The sequence below is a fragment of the Phacochoerus africanus genome, chromosome 8, assembly GCF_016906955.1.
Source record: "Phacochoerus africanus isolate WHEZ1 chromosome 8, ROS_Pafr_v1, whole genome shotgun sequence".
Taxonomy (NCBI): Eukaryota; Metazoa; Chordata; class Mammalia; order Artiodactyla; family Suidae; genus Phacochoerus; species Phacochoerus africanus.
In genome coordinates, this window is record NC_062551.1 from 75,144,389 (window position 1) to 75,156,838 (window position 12,450).

Consider the following 12,450-nt stretch of genomic DNA (forward strand, 5'->3'; position numbering starts at 1 on the left):
GGGTGGGGGAGGAGGGAAAGCGGCGAGTAAGATGGAAGATGAGGAGGTCGCTGAGAGCTGGGAGGAGGCGGCAGACAGCGGGGTAAGGAGGAGCCGCCGCCCCGGGGCTGGGCCGGGCGGGACCTGGCGTGAGGAAAGCCTCGGGGGAGCGGGTCTGGGGATGGTTCTCCCTGAGGAAGGGCCCCACACGCCGGGCCGGGGGTGAAGGAGAGGCCCCCGGTTCCTGAGCTCGGTGAAGGCCTCTTAAAGGGGCCACGTTCCATTTCTCCCTGCACTTTTGCCTGGTGCTCTTCCTTCCACTCCCTACTCCCTACCGGCGTGCGCGTCATCCGGGGCGCCCCACCCGCCACCAGGGCCTCTTTTCCTGGCGTCCGCTAGCCCGCCCCAGGCGCCTTTGACCCGACCCCTTTTTTCCCTGTCGGTCCCCTGTGCAAAGCACCATTTTAAAGTTCATGTGCTCCGACTAGGAGCGACACACCACTTGGCGGGGGCGGGGGGTGGGGGGAGGGAATGCGCGGACCCAGGCGGCAAATCTGGCCCCGGAGAAGAGCAAGAGGAAATCGAGTCATTTCTGGGCATGCTAAAATCCCCCACCGCTTTGCGCCATCCGCCACGGTGGGCGAGTCTGGGTTTTTCCTCTTTTAATTTTACTGAGAGCTCTGGCAGGCTGGTCTCCCGGGGACCCTGCCGGAACAACCGAAAGCCTAGCGGACAGCCTTTCTCCCCGAGGCGCACCCAACGATCCGATCACCCGGGAAGGGTCTCGCAGAGTGATTGCCGGGGTCGAGGGGGGGAGGGGTGTGATATGTAAAGTAGCTGCATTCCTGGGAAGGGAGGGGAAAAATGGACCGTTCGACTTTGCTTTTCGGAGTTTTGTTTGCCTCCACAAGCTGTAGGAAACATACTCTATTTCAAGCCGGAATAGTCAGTTCTATTAGGTTCGCGTTTAATTTGGTTTTCTCAGAGTTTGCGGTTCTATGGTGATCCTTGTGAAGGTGGGGAGATGTCTTTTTGGTTTTGTCCTCCTCGTGTTCATTGTCTGTTCAGTTCTGGCTCGAGTGACATCCACCTTGAAGGTTTATGTGTCGGGAGTGGGGCGTGGAGAGCCTAGTGTTACCGGAATGGAACAACAGAAGGTGGGTTTTGTTTTTGTTTTTTTCATCAAGCTCCTTTGAGGGTGCTTGTCAGCGCTTGAAGAGACCAAGAAATGGATGCACTCCCTTAACATTCCCTTAATGTTGAAATTTTGACTTTGAAGTTTTTCCTGGTGGTGGTTCAAGCATTTCTCTCAAGGTGTTTTTTTCCCCACTTAGCATGATTGATGATTTGAACAGTTGATTCGTTCAGGAGGTATTTTGTATAGTTCTTACGGGCCAGCCATCTTTCTTGGATTTGTGACTTGAGTAGGGAGAGCAATCGAAAGATTTTATAGAGGGCAACAGGTGTCAGCTAGGTATTTTTCAATCAACAAACATTTGGGAGGTCTGCCATGTGCTAGACAGAGTGCTTAGCAGTAATTTTGTGCTAGAGAATTCACAATCTCTGCCAGAGGTGCCTGCCACAAGTGTGAGTGAATCATTTAGGACCCTTCATGCTACTCCCTGCAAAAAAGTTTGGTTTACAGTTGGAATGACTCAATGATAAGTTTCTTGAGCATCTTGTCCTTTCTTTGTTTTTTTCTCACTTGTTTCAAAGGGACATAAGTTTCTGACATTAAAGAAGAAGAAAATGAGAAGAACAAAAATGAATGTAGGGTTCAGAAACTGAGGATTGCTTTAGTTTTTCAGAACAGGTAAGCTGCTTAAAGAACAGCTAGCCCACTCCCGCACTTTATAGCTAAATGGACACCAGAGATGTAAGATTTAACCTCAAATATTCTGTAAATAATCTTTTTGCTTTTAGTATGACAGACACTTACCTGATATAAAATTGCCCCTTTACCTGTTCTCCCAAGGAGATACATCTTCAATCAAAGGACAATTCAAAAAAATATAACTTACATTCCATCAAGGAAATGCTTCTTTTTTTTGTGTGTGTGTTTTTGGTTTTTTAGGGCTGCACCCACGGCATATGGAGTTCCCAGGCTAGTGGTCTAATCTGGAGCTGTAGCCGCCAGCCTACACCACAGCAACAGCAGCATGGGATCTGAGCCGGGTCTGTGACCCACACCACAACTCAGGGCAATGCTGGATCCTTAACCCACTGAGCAAAGCCAGGGATCGAACCCGCAACCTCATGGTTCCTAGTCATATTCATTTCTGCTGCACCATGAAGGGAACTCCAAGGAAATGCGTCTTTCAAAATCATACTGCCTTTGGGAGAAATGAAAATGTCGTATTGAGTTAATGTCGATTCAAACTCTAAATGGTGTCCTTTGTCTTAAGCACATCTCAAGGGACAAATAGAACATTGTGTTTTTGTTGTGTTTTATTAAAGTATAGTTCCTTTGCAGTGTTCTGTCAATTTCTGCTGTACAGCAAAGTGACCCAGTCCAAATAGCACATTTTGTAATTGGAAGATATCTTTGTACTTCCTCCAAAATCAGATCAATAATTTGTTCAATTTTTTTGGCCGCATGCGGAAATTCCCTGGGTCAGGGATAGGACCTGTACCACAGCAGCCATCCCAGCTGCTGCAGTGACAATACCAGACCCTTATCCCACCACACCACAAGGAAGCGCCATTAGTTTGCTCAGTTTTTTTGTTTTTTGTTTTTTGTTTTTCTTTCCCATTTTTTTGGCTGCTCCCACGGCCAGGGAATCAAATCCGAGCTGGAGCTGCAGTCTACACCACAGCTGCAGCAGTGCCGGATCCTTAACCCACTACACCACAGTGGGAATTCCCAATTTGCTCAATTTGAAAAGGACCTGTATGCTCACAGCACAGCAAAGTAAGGATTGTATTGCAAGGTGCTAAACAAGGGAGTGGGGGACAAGACTGAAACCAACACCAACTTGGTCTTTTAGTTAAGAATTTTTAAAAGGGAAAGAGAGGGGAAGCTAGTGGTTAATCTTTCTCTTAGGACATTTCCTAAGCACAGTTCCAGGAGCAGGCTAGTCTACCTGCCTCCTGCCTGGTGGTCTGTGACCTGGTGGTCTGGACGTGGAACCTGCAAAGATCACCTTGTTCTGAAAAACGACTTAGATTTGTGCATCAGTGATGTTATCAGAGGTTACATTCTTAAGACATCTGGCAGTGGTTAATTATTACTGTGCAAGCATGGAGTAGAAGTTAGAGGGAGAAAAAGGTTAAAATCAAAGCCTTTCTAAAAGCTAGTTAAGGAGTTTCCTTGTGCAGCAGGTTAAGGATCCAGCATTGTCACTGCAGCCACTCAGGTCTCTGCTGTAGTGCCGTTCAATACCTGGCCCAGGAACTTCCACATGCCATGGGCGAGGCCAAAAAAACAAAAACAAAATAAAAGAATGCCTCCTTAATTTAAAAAATAAAAAAAGAGCAGTAGCAAGTCAGGGAGGAGCAGGTAGAGTTTAGGGCCAGTGCACACATAGGCAAGGAGGCAGTGAGAGAAGAGTGCAGCACTTGGGGAGCTACTGGTATTTCCTTCTGGCGGGGGATACGGAGTTGGCAGGGCTGAGTGGAAGGAGATGAGGCCCAAGAGGTGTGCAGCAGCCAGATCAGGAAGTGCGTCCTTGTTCTTGGTTCTGGGGAACTTGGACTTTGTCCTGAAAGCAAAGAAGAGCTTTGGCGGCTTTTTTTTTTTTTTTTTTTAAGCAGAGTATTGGAGCTCCCATTGTGGCGCACCAGAAATGAATCTGACTAGTATCAGTGAGGATGTGGGTTCAATCCTTGGCCTCCGCTCAGAGGGTTAAGAATCTGGCATTGCTGTGAGCTGTGGTGTAGGTCCTCAGACTCAGCTTGGATCTGGTGTGACTGTGGCTGTGGTGTAGGCTGGCAACTGCAGCTATGATTTGACCCCTAGCCTGGGAACTTCCATATGCCTCGGGTTCGACCCTTGGAGGGGGAAAAAAGCATAAATAAATAAATAAAGCAGAGTAGTGGCATAGTTAGGTTTTTAAATTTAAGAGATAAGAACTTTGATTTACTTACCTTTAGGGGCTGTTCTCCCTGAAGTATGGCTGCCACCTCTGGAGTCTTTAGTTAGTGCTACCATAATTGCTGTCATCATGGCTGTGGCTGTGGATAGTGGGCAAATACTAGTTATTTGGGGGCATCCTGGTGCTGATTTCCTTATGTCTTAAGTAAAGAAGGCATTTGAGATTTGTGGTATCAGAAAGCACAAATCCAGGTATACCTTGCTCAAAGGAGCCATTTCTAAAATGCTATTTCTAAAGCTTTTTCTGGTCCTTTTGAGAAGATTGAGTTCTAGGGCCTGATGTCTTCAGAGGGCTACTTCTGTAAAGCATTTGGCTAGTTTAGACGTGATTGTGCTGAGCAGTCTGTCCCTGGGACTCTGGAAAATGATGGTTCACTGTGGTTTTAAAGAAATGAGGATAATGAGCTTTTCACTCGTAACTGCTCAGTTCTTTTCTTTTAGGCTGCATGGAGGGGGGTCTTGTTCCCAGCGTGCTCTGGGTTTCAAGAGAGCTGCCATGGTTGCTGTGGGTTGGAATTCAGAGAAAGTTGCTTTTGCTTCTACATCAGGACAGAACTAAGTGTAAGAATCTTTCTAAAGGTTTTGCTAAACTCCTGCAAGAGAAAAGTCACTCCAGTTGTCTAGATCTGATGACTCAAAAGTGTTCTTGGGGCCAGCCCTTTCTTTCCAGTTTCTACCTCTATACCGGTGGGCCCCCCACAGTTAATGTCAGTTCCTGACCATATCAGTTAGCTAGTCTTCACAAGGTGGAGTACTCGGTTTCCTGGGAGAATAAAGTATTTTTTTTTAAGTGGTAACTATAGAGATTTCTCTCCCCAAGTGTTTTTTAATTCTGCTAGCCTCTACCAAGCATTCTTCTTAACATCCAGCTCTATGCAGGATAAAGATTAAAACCAGGCACCACAAAAATTAGCCACAAATTCCAACAGTGGTCTGTATGTGCCTGAAGAGTCTTCTCTCTGAGGGTTAGACATGTTAAAATGTACCTCACAGTAAGCTATCCCCTCCCCACACCCAAAACCCTTATTTTTTTCTAAATGGAGGTTCCCAGGCTCGCCGTCAAATCCAAGCTGCAGTTGCCAGCCTACGCCATAGCCACAGCAAGGCCAGATCCAATCCAAGTCTGTGACCTACACCACAGCTCATGGCAACACTGGATCCTTAACCCACTGAGCAAGGCCAGGGATTGAACCTGCATCTTCATAGATGTTAGATTTGTTTCCACTGAGCCATGACGGGAACTCCCCAAAACTCTTTCCATTATAAAATGAACATAGGAAATAGTCATTCCTTTTCAAAGAAATGATAAATATGTACAATTAAAATTGCATTCTTCAGGAGTTCCGCATCGTGGCTCAGTGGTTAACGAAACTGACTAGGAACCATGAGGTTGTGGGGTTTGATCACTGACCTAGCTCGGTGGATTAAGGATCCGGTGTTGCCGTGAGCTGTGGTGTAGGTCGCAGACGCAGCTTGGATCCCGCATCACTGTGGCTCTGGTGTGGTCCGATTAGACCCCCAGCCTGGGAACCTCCATATGCCATGGGAGCAGCCCTAGAAAAGGCAAAAAGACCAAAAAAAAAAAAATGCATTCTTCGGGGATGTGATCCTTAGATAAAATTATATAGGACAGTTGTGACTCTGGAAATGTTAGGACTATCATTGCTCTTCATAGACCTTGAGAGCCAAATTCCCAGCCCTGATGCTCTGGCCTTCTTGACTTATAAAAGCATGTGTGACCCTCCAGCTGTCAGTTCTGTCTCTGCTGCTTAGCTGCACATCTCCCTGGTGAATGAACACTGCCTACAAACCTGTGAACTCCCAAATCCCTCTGGCCAACTCTGGAAGGGCTTCTCAGATAGCGTCTTGAGGGCTTGTTACTGGCAAGGGGTACATTTTTACATTCATAATCCCATTGCATCTCATGACCTGGTGAGGTGTAGGTCCTGTTGTTCTTAGTGTTCAGGAGAGAGGATATCACATGGTTGACTTTGGCCGAGGCTTTTGGCATCCTGAACCCATGCTTAGGGATCTTTGGGGACAGTTTGCCTTTGCTTCTTAGAAGATAGTTAAGTGCTTTAGGATGTTTTAGTTACTAGTTCTTTTGAAGTATTGTATTTGTTCTGCCTGGGATTAACCTCCTGCTTCTGTAGCCTGGATGATGAGCTAATAAATTTCGTGTATCTAAGAAACTTGAACTCTGTGCTCAAAAGCCAAAAGGACAGTGCTGCTGTTAGTTGTCATACTAAACCATGACTGCAAGTGAGATGCTGGTTGAGATCTGTATTATAAATGGGGAACAACTTTTTAACATCTGGCCATGTGGAGAAAGAATGCAAATTTTTGCTCAGATCTCTTGAGAAGATTGAACAACTCTGCTAACTTAGGATCCCTGTATCTAGAGTTCTAACTGACAGCCCGTGGGTATTTGGCCTGTAGACTTCTTGCAAGGGACGGGGGGGTGGGGGTGGATGGACATTGTTTTTAAAATATTGATTCTGGGAGTTCCCGTCATGGCTCAGTGGTTAGTGAATCTGACTGGGAACCATGAGGTTCCAGGTTCCATCCCTGGCCCCGCTCAGTGGGTTAAGGATCCGGTGTTGCCATGAGCTGTGGTGTAGGTTGCAGAAGCGGCTTGGATCCAGCGTTGCTGTGGCTCTGGCCTAGGCCGGCGGCTACAGCTCCGATTCGACCCCTAGCCTGGGAACCTCCATATACCACTGGAGCAGCCCAGGAAATGGCAAAAAGACATACATACATACATACATACATACATAAAATATTGATTCCGAATGCTTTTACCAAGGTCTTGATTCTTCTCCTCTCCTCCACAGTCCTTCCCCGCCCCGCCCATGTTACCTACCTTTTGTGTTACCTGTGGCCTTTTGTCCTGTCTGCATTATTGGCTTGGCCCTAGAGGCATTGGGTTTCCTGCCCATGCTGAGTGCCATGCTTCTAACTAGCCTTTGGTGAAGGCACTCTTGGATGCTTGAATAAAACCTGGGGTACAGGGGGTTGGGGTAATAGTGACTTTGCTTCATCCCCCAAAGTCTGTATGCCTGATATTTTCTTTGAGAGAGGAGCCTTTCTATGTTCATTCTAAGAAGTAGCAAGAAAAGATGGGTCACCTCTGCCAGTCAGTGACCCACTGTATCCATCCATGGCAGGAGAAGCCAGAAGTCTCAGCTAAGGGTTCAAGTGTCAGGTCTGATTTGGGGGCAGGTCACTACTTGCTGTCAACAAAAAGTTAATAGTCAGTCTAAGAAAGAAATGAACACTTTATTCTAGTCAACCTGCGGATTATAACCCAGGAGACAGTCTCTCACGTAGCTCTGAGAACTGTTCCGAAGAGGTAAGCAGGGAGGTCAGTGGATACATGTAACTCAGGCACACATCTTGAAGGTTGCTGCTGTTCGTGAGGAACAGGCATCTTAGTTAATGATTTTAGTGCTTTCTAAGTATGGGAAGATGTGAGAACCTGGGTTCATAAAGCTTTTTCCTGTTCCTATCATGGCTCAGTGGTTAACGAATCTGACTAGGAACCGTGAAGTTGTGGGTTCAATCCCTGGCCTTGCTCAGTAGGTTAAGGATCTGGTGTTGCCGTAAGCTATGGTGTAGGTCGCAGATGCAGCTCGGATTTGGCGTTGCTGTGGCTGTGGTGCGGGCTGGTGGCTACAGCTCCGATTCGACCCCTAGCCTGGAAATACCCATATGCTGCGGGTGCCGTGGGTGCGGCCTGAAAAAGACAAAAAAAAAAGACACATAAAGCTTTTTCCTGAAAATATCTGACTATCTGAGGGTCAGTTCTGCCAGTTTTCCCAGAGCACAAAAGTCCTCATCCTGATCTTCACCCTGAATTCCTTCACGGTGTGTTGTGAATCAGTGTGGGTCAGTGACTGCAGTGGCTAATGGCTTGATTCTTGTAGAACTGGATGGTGGGCAGCACTCTTTAATTTACAGTCCCTTCCCTTTTGGTCTTAATTTCAACTGAGGTTGGGGAGGCATTTTATGACCAGTTTGCCTGATGAGTGCTAGGAATGCTCATTCCTCGATCTGGTGAGCATGTCATTGATAGGCCACTTACTGGGCTATTACTGGACTAGGCCTTGTTAACAGTAACCAAAATCCTCTGGACCACCAGACTTACTAGTCTTTTGTGGTCCAAGAAATGGCTCCCTCTTGTTGCCTCTTCCCATATCTAGAGTTAGACTGTTGTAGTCACTGATCTCGCAGAACTGCAGATTTGGTCAGTTGTTTCAAGTCACTTAGTCATGGTTAATTTTTTTTCTTTTTTTTCATTTTCTCTTTTTTTAGGGCTGTACCTGCGTGGCATATGGAAGTTCCCAGGCTAGGGGTTCAATCAGAGCTGCAGCTGACAGCCACAGCCACAGCAATGCCAGATCAGAGCCATGTCTGCAACCTACACCACAGCTCACAGCAAATGCCAGATCCCCAACCCACTGAGCAAGGCCAGGGATAGAACCCACATCCTCAAGGATACTGGTTGGGTTCATAACCCACTGACCTACAGCAGGATCTCCTTTTTTTTTTCTTTTTGGCCATGCCCATGACATGCAAAAGTTCCCATGCCAGGGATCACACCCTCGTCACAGCAGCAATGCAGGCTGTTGCAGTGACAGTGCCAGATCCTTAACCTGCTACGTCACAAGAGAACTCCAGCCATAGTTAATTTTATTGGAGGCTCAGTTACACATTTGATAGTGCAAGAAACAATAATCTTGTAAAACAGACAGACTACAAGTGATATAGCTAGTCCCATTAATGAGCCCTTAACTAAGTATTGCAGCTAAGAATTTCCATTAGTTGTGGTCCAGGATCTCCCCAGGTGGTCCGAGGCGTCTGTTCTATACCAGTCACTCTCTAAAAGGAAATTGCCTGTCAGCATTGTGCGTAGAGTTCACCTGAAAGGTTTGCCTGCGCAAGGTGAGTTGTGGGTCATTCTGACTTTTTACAGAATTGAGAAAGGAATATTATCTGCTACGGAATTAAATGGCCAACTCCAGAAGAAAAATTAATCTTTATGGCTGAGCAGGTATTTCTACCATTGGGAAGGTCTGGTTAATGCGTAATGTAGGTGCACAATGCACGCTTGGGAGGGAGGAGGCCCAAACCAGCAGAGGAAACTTTTATTAAATTGTATTTAATGGCCGCACCCATGGCACATGGAAGTTCCCAGGCCGGGGATTGAATCTGAGCAGCAGCTGTGACCTATGCCAGATCCTTCTTTAACCCACTGCACCACAGTAGGAACTCCGTGAGGAGACTTTTTTTTTTTTAGTCAAAGTGTAGTTGATTTACACAGAGGAAACTTTTATGCTTAAATTTTTCTTGTCTTGCCTTAAAATAATTTTTATCACTCCCTCTCTCTCAGCTTCGTTTTCCTCATTTGTAATATTAGATCTATAAAATCTGCCTTGCCTAGTGATGAGAGTTAAATAAAGCACCAAGTAGAGCATCACTGGAAGACAGTGTTGGAGCAGAGAGTGTTGTCACTCTTAGTGTCAGGGCCCCTTTCCAGCCCCTGAGGGTGTGGCCTTTGTTTCCTTAGGGTGTGACAAAACTGGCTGGGGGGGTCTCTTTCTTGGTGCCCCAGAGGACTAATAACGTGCACTGTTTTGAGTTGTGTTGCTTAGCGTTGTATGAAAACCAAAAGGAGAAAGCAGTAGTAAACGTGGAGAAAGGGGAGCCCCATTAGACTCTGCCTCCTGTTTTATTCTAGGGTTTGGGCTCAGCATGTTCCTCTCATCCCTGCCTCTTCTACTCTTTTATAAAGTAAAGGACTGTAGTTCCCGTCATGGTGCAGCGGAAACAACTCCGACTAGGAACCATGAGGTTGCAGTTTGATCCCTGGCCTCGATCAGTGGGTTAAGGATCCAGCGTTGCCCTGAGCTGTGGTGTGGGTCACAGACGAGGCTTGGATCTGGCGTGGCTGTGGCTGTGGCATAGACCAGCGGCTATGGCTCCAATTTGACCTGTAGCCTGGGAACCTCTATGTGCTGAGGGTGCAGCCCTTAAAAAAAAAAAAAAGGACGAAAAAAAGGAGGATTGAAGTGAGGTGGTGAGTGTTACACAGAGCCAGGGGCCTGAGCCACACTTTGGACACTGGATGAATGCTAGTTGCTGCTCTGCCGACATGACAAATAGGACCCAACAGAGTAGGCTTTGCACATCAGTAAAAAACATGACTCTTGGGTCCTTAAGGAGCTCAGTCTATAGTTACTGAAAGATGAATGTACAGCAGAGATATATCTTACTCTAAGGTTTGATCTAAAGCAGCATTGTCCACTCGAAGTATCATGCCAGCCACATAAGTAATGTAAAAATTTCTAGAAGCCACATTTGAAAAAGTATGAAGGAGTGTTAATATTTGTAACTTAACCCCATATATACAAAGTAGTATCATGTTAACATATAATCAGTATTAAAGATATATTAATGAGCTCTTTTACTCTCTTTTGTACTAAGTCCGGGCAGTCTGCTGTGTACTTGGCACTTAAAGCACATCTCATTTTGGACTGGCCATGATCAAGTGCTTATTAGCAGCCTCGCATGGCCATCAGCACTGTACTGGGTGGTGTGACTAGGTCTGGTGCAGAGGAGAATGTGCCCAAAGGATTCCCCCTTCTGGGCAAGCTCAGACAAGTCCTAAAAGCTGTAGCAAACCTGGAAAAGAAAGCAGGAAGTGGTTTTCCCTTACCAGCAAATAAGAATTGTTTGATCTTTAACAGCACACCACCCCAAAGCCCTTCATGGTTTTCTAGTGCCCCTAATTTCTTCCAGTTCATATCTTACTGGCCCTAGGAGTTATAACTAATTTTCTGCAGTAGCTTTTTGAGTAGTGTTGATACCAACTAATAAGAACCATTGCTGACTGCAGCTAAAGTAATCTCAGATGGTTTTCCAAACTTAGATTGAAAGAGAGATGGGTCCATTATAAGATACCTTTTTAGATTTGAGTATCTCCATTTAAGAAGTATCTTGTTTTGGGTCTCTTTTTTCTTTCCTTCTATTTTTTTTTCTTTTCTTTTCTTTTTTGGCCACCCTGTGGTATATCGAGTTCCCAGGCCAGGGATCAGATCCAAGCCACAGTTGCAACCTGTGCCACGGCCTTGGCAATGCTGAATCCTTTAACCCACTGTGGCAGGCCAGGGATGAAACCTGCATAGACTCTGTCGATCCTTATGCCGCCACAGCAGGGACTCCATGTTTTCATTCTTTCTTCCCAACTTTTTTGATGCCCCTTCTCTTCTCCTTGAAACTCAAATCCTTAAGTTCCTGCAGCTTCCCCTGACTTTTCGTGGCAAGATCATTCCCTCTCTTCATTTTTCTTTCCAAAACACAGAGTATACACCTAATACAGCAGCTGTGGTTCATTTATCTGTCTTCTCCCCGTTGGTTGGGCTCTTCTCCTCCTCAGCAGGGATTGCCTTCCTCATCTCTGGGTCTCAGCTTCTAGCACATCTCCTACTTTATACCAGGTTTTCCATAAATGTTTGTCTCCAGCTTTTTTGTCACAGCGAAGCAAAGGGAGAATGGCCTTGATATACATTAACAAAGCCTCGACTTCCTTAGGTAGGGAGCTTTAGAACTATATCCTGTGCCCTACAATGACCCACGGAATTAAAGTGGAATGTTTTTCCTTGCTTTGGGAGTAACAGAGGAAGGAGGAATGTTTTGTGAGAAATGGAACCCGGTGGCCTAGCTGTGCCCCACAGATCTCCTTTGTCTCAACCTCTGCATTCTGCATTTCGGTTTTCCTGACTTACCCGGTCGGGTTTGCTCAGGAGTTGAGCTAACGTTTTGAACCCTACGGTGATCCTGAGGCATCACTGTAGAGTCAAACCTGGGGCAATGTGACTCCAGGGTGCTTCCCTCCCTAGAGCTAGCTGCGGAGGGGGAGTTAAGCAGAAGCATTGGACATGGCCGGCCCTGTTGGGGCAGGACTCTGTCACTGTCACTGTCATGCCACTGCTAGAGAAATAAGGCAGGAATGAAGCACAGAGTTAAACACATGGATCGTGAAGGTTGTTTGGAAAAGTCTCTGTAGATTGCACATCTGAACTCGAAATGACCGGTAGTGCCCTCTAAAAGTACAGAGAGCTGTTACAGAGTTCCCGTCATGGCGCAGTGGTTAACGAATCCAACTAGGAACATGAGGTTGCAGGTTCGATCCCTGGCCTTGCTCAGTGGGTTAAGGATCCGGCATTGGCATGAGCTGTGGTGTAGGTTGCAGACACGGCTCGGATCCCGCGTTGCTGTGGCTCTGGCGTAGGCCAGTGGCTACAGCTCTGAGTAGACCCCTAGCCTGGGAACCTCCATATGCCGCGGGTACAGCCCTAGAAAAGACGAAAAGACAA

General features: G+C 46.5%; 1 protein-coding gene across 3 annotated transcripts in view; it reads left to right on the forward strand.

Moving 5' to 3' along the window:
* Positions 1-12,450, forward strand: part of SZRD1 (SUZ RNA binding domain containing 1) — a 25,744-nt gene continuing 13,294 nt past the window's right edge. For all 3 annotated transcript variants that reach the window (XM_047792068.1, XM_047792069.1, XM_047792070.1), the window contains exon 1: positions 1-82. In XM_047792068.1, coding sequence (XP_047648024.1) covers positions 32-82 — 51 coding nt within the window. In that variant the 5' untranslated portion in view covers positions 1-31. The remainder of the gene's footprint in view (positions 83-12,450) is intronic.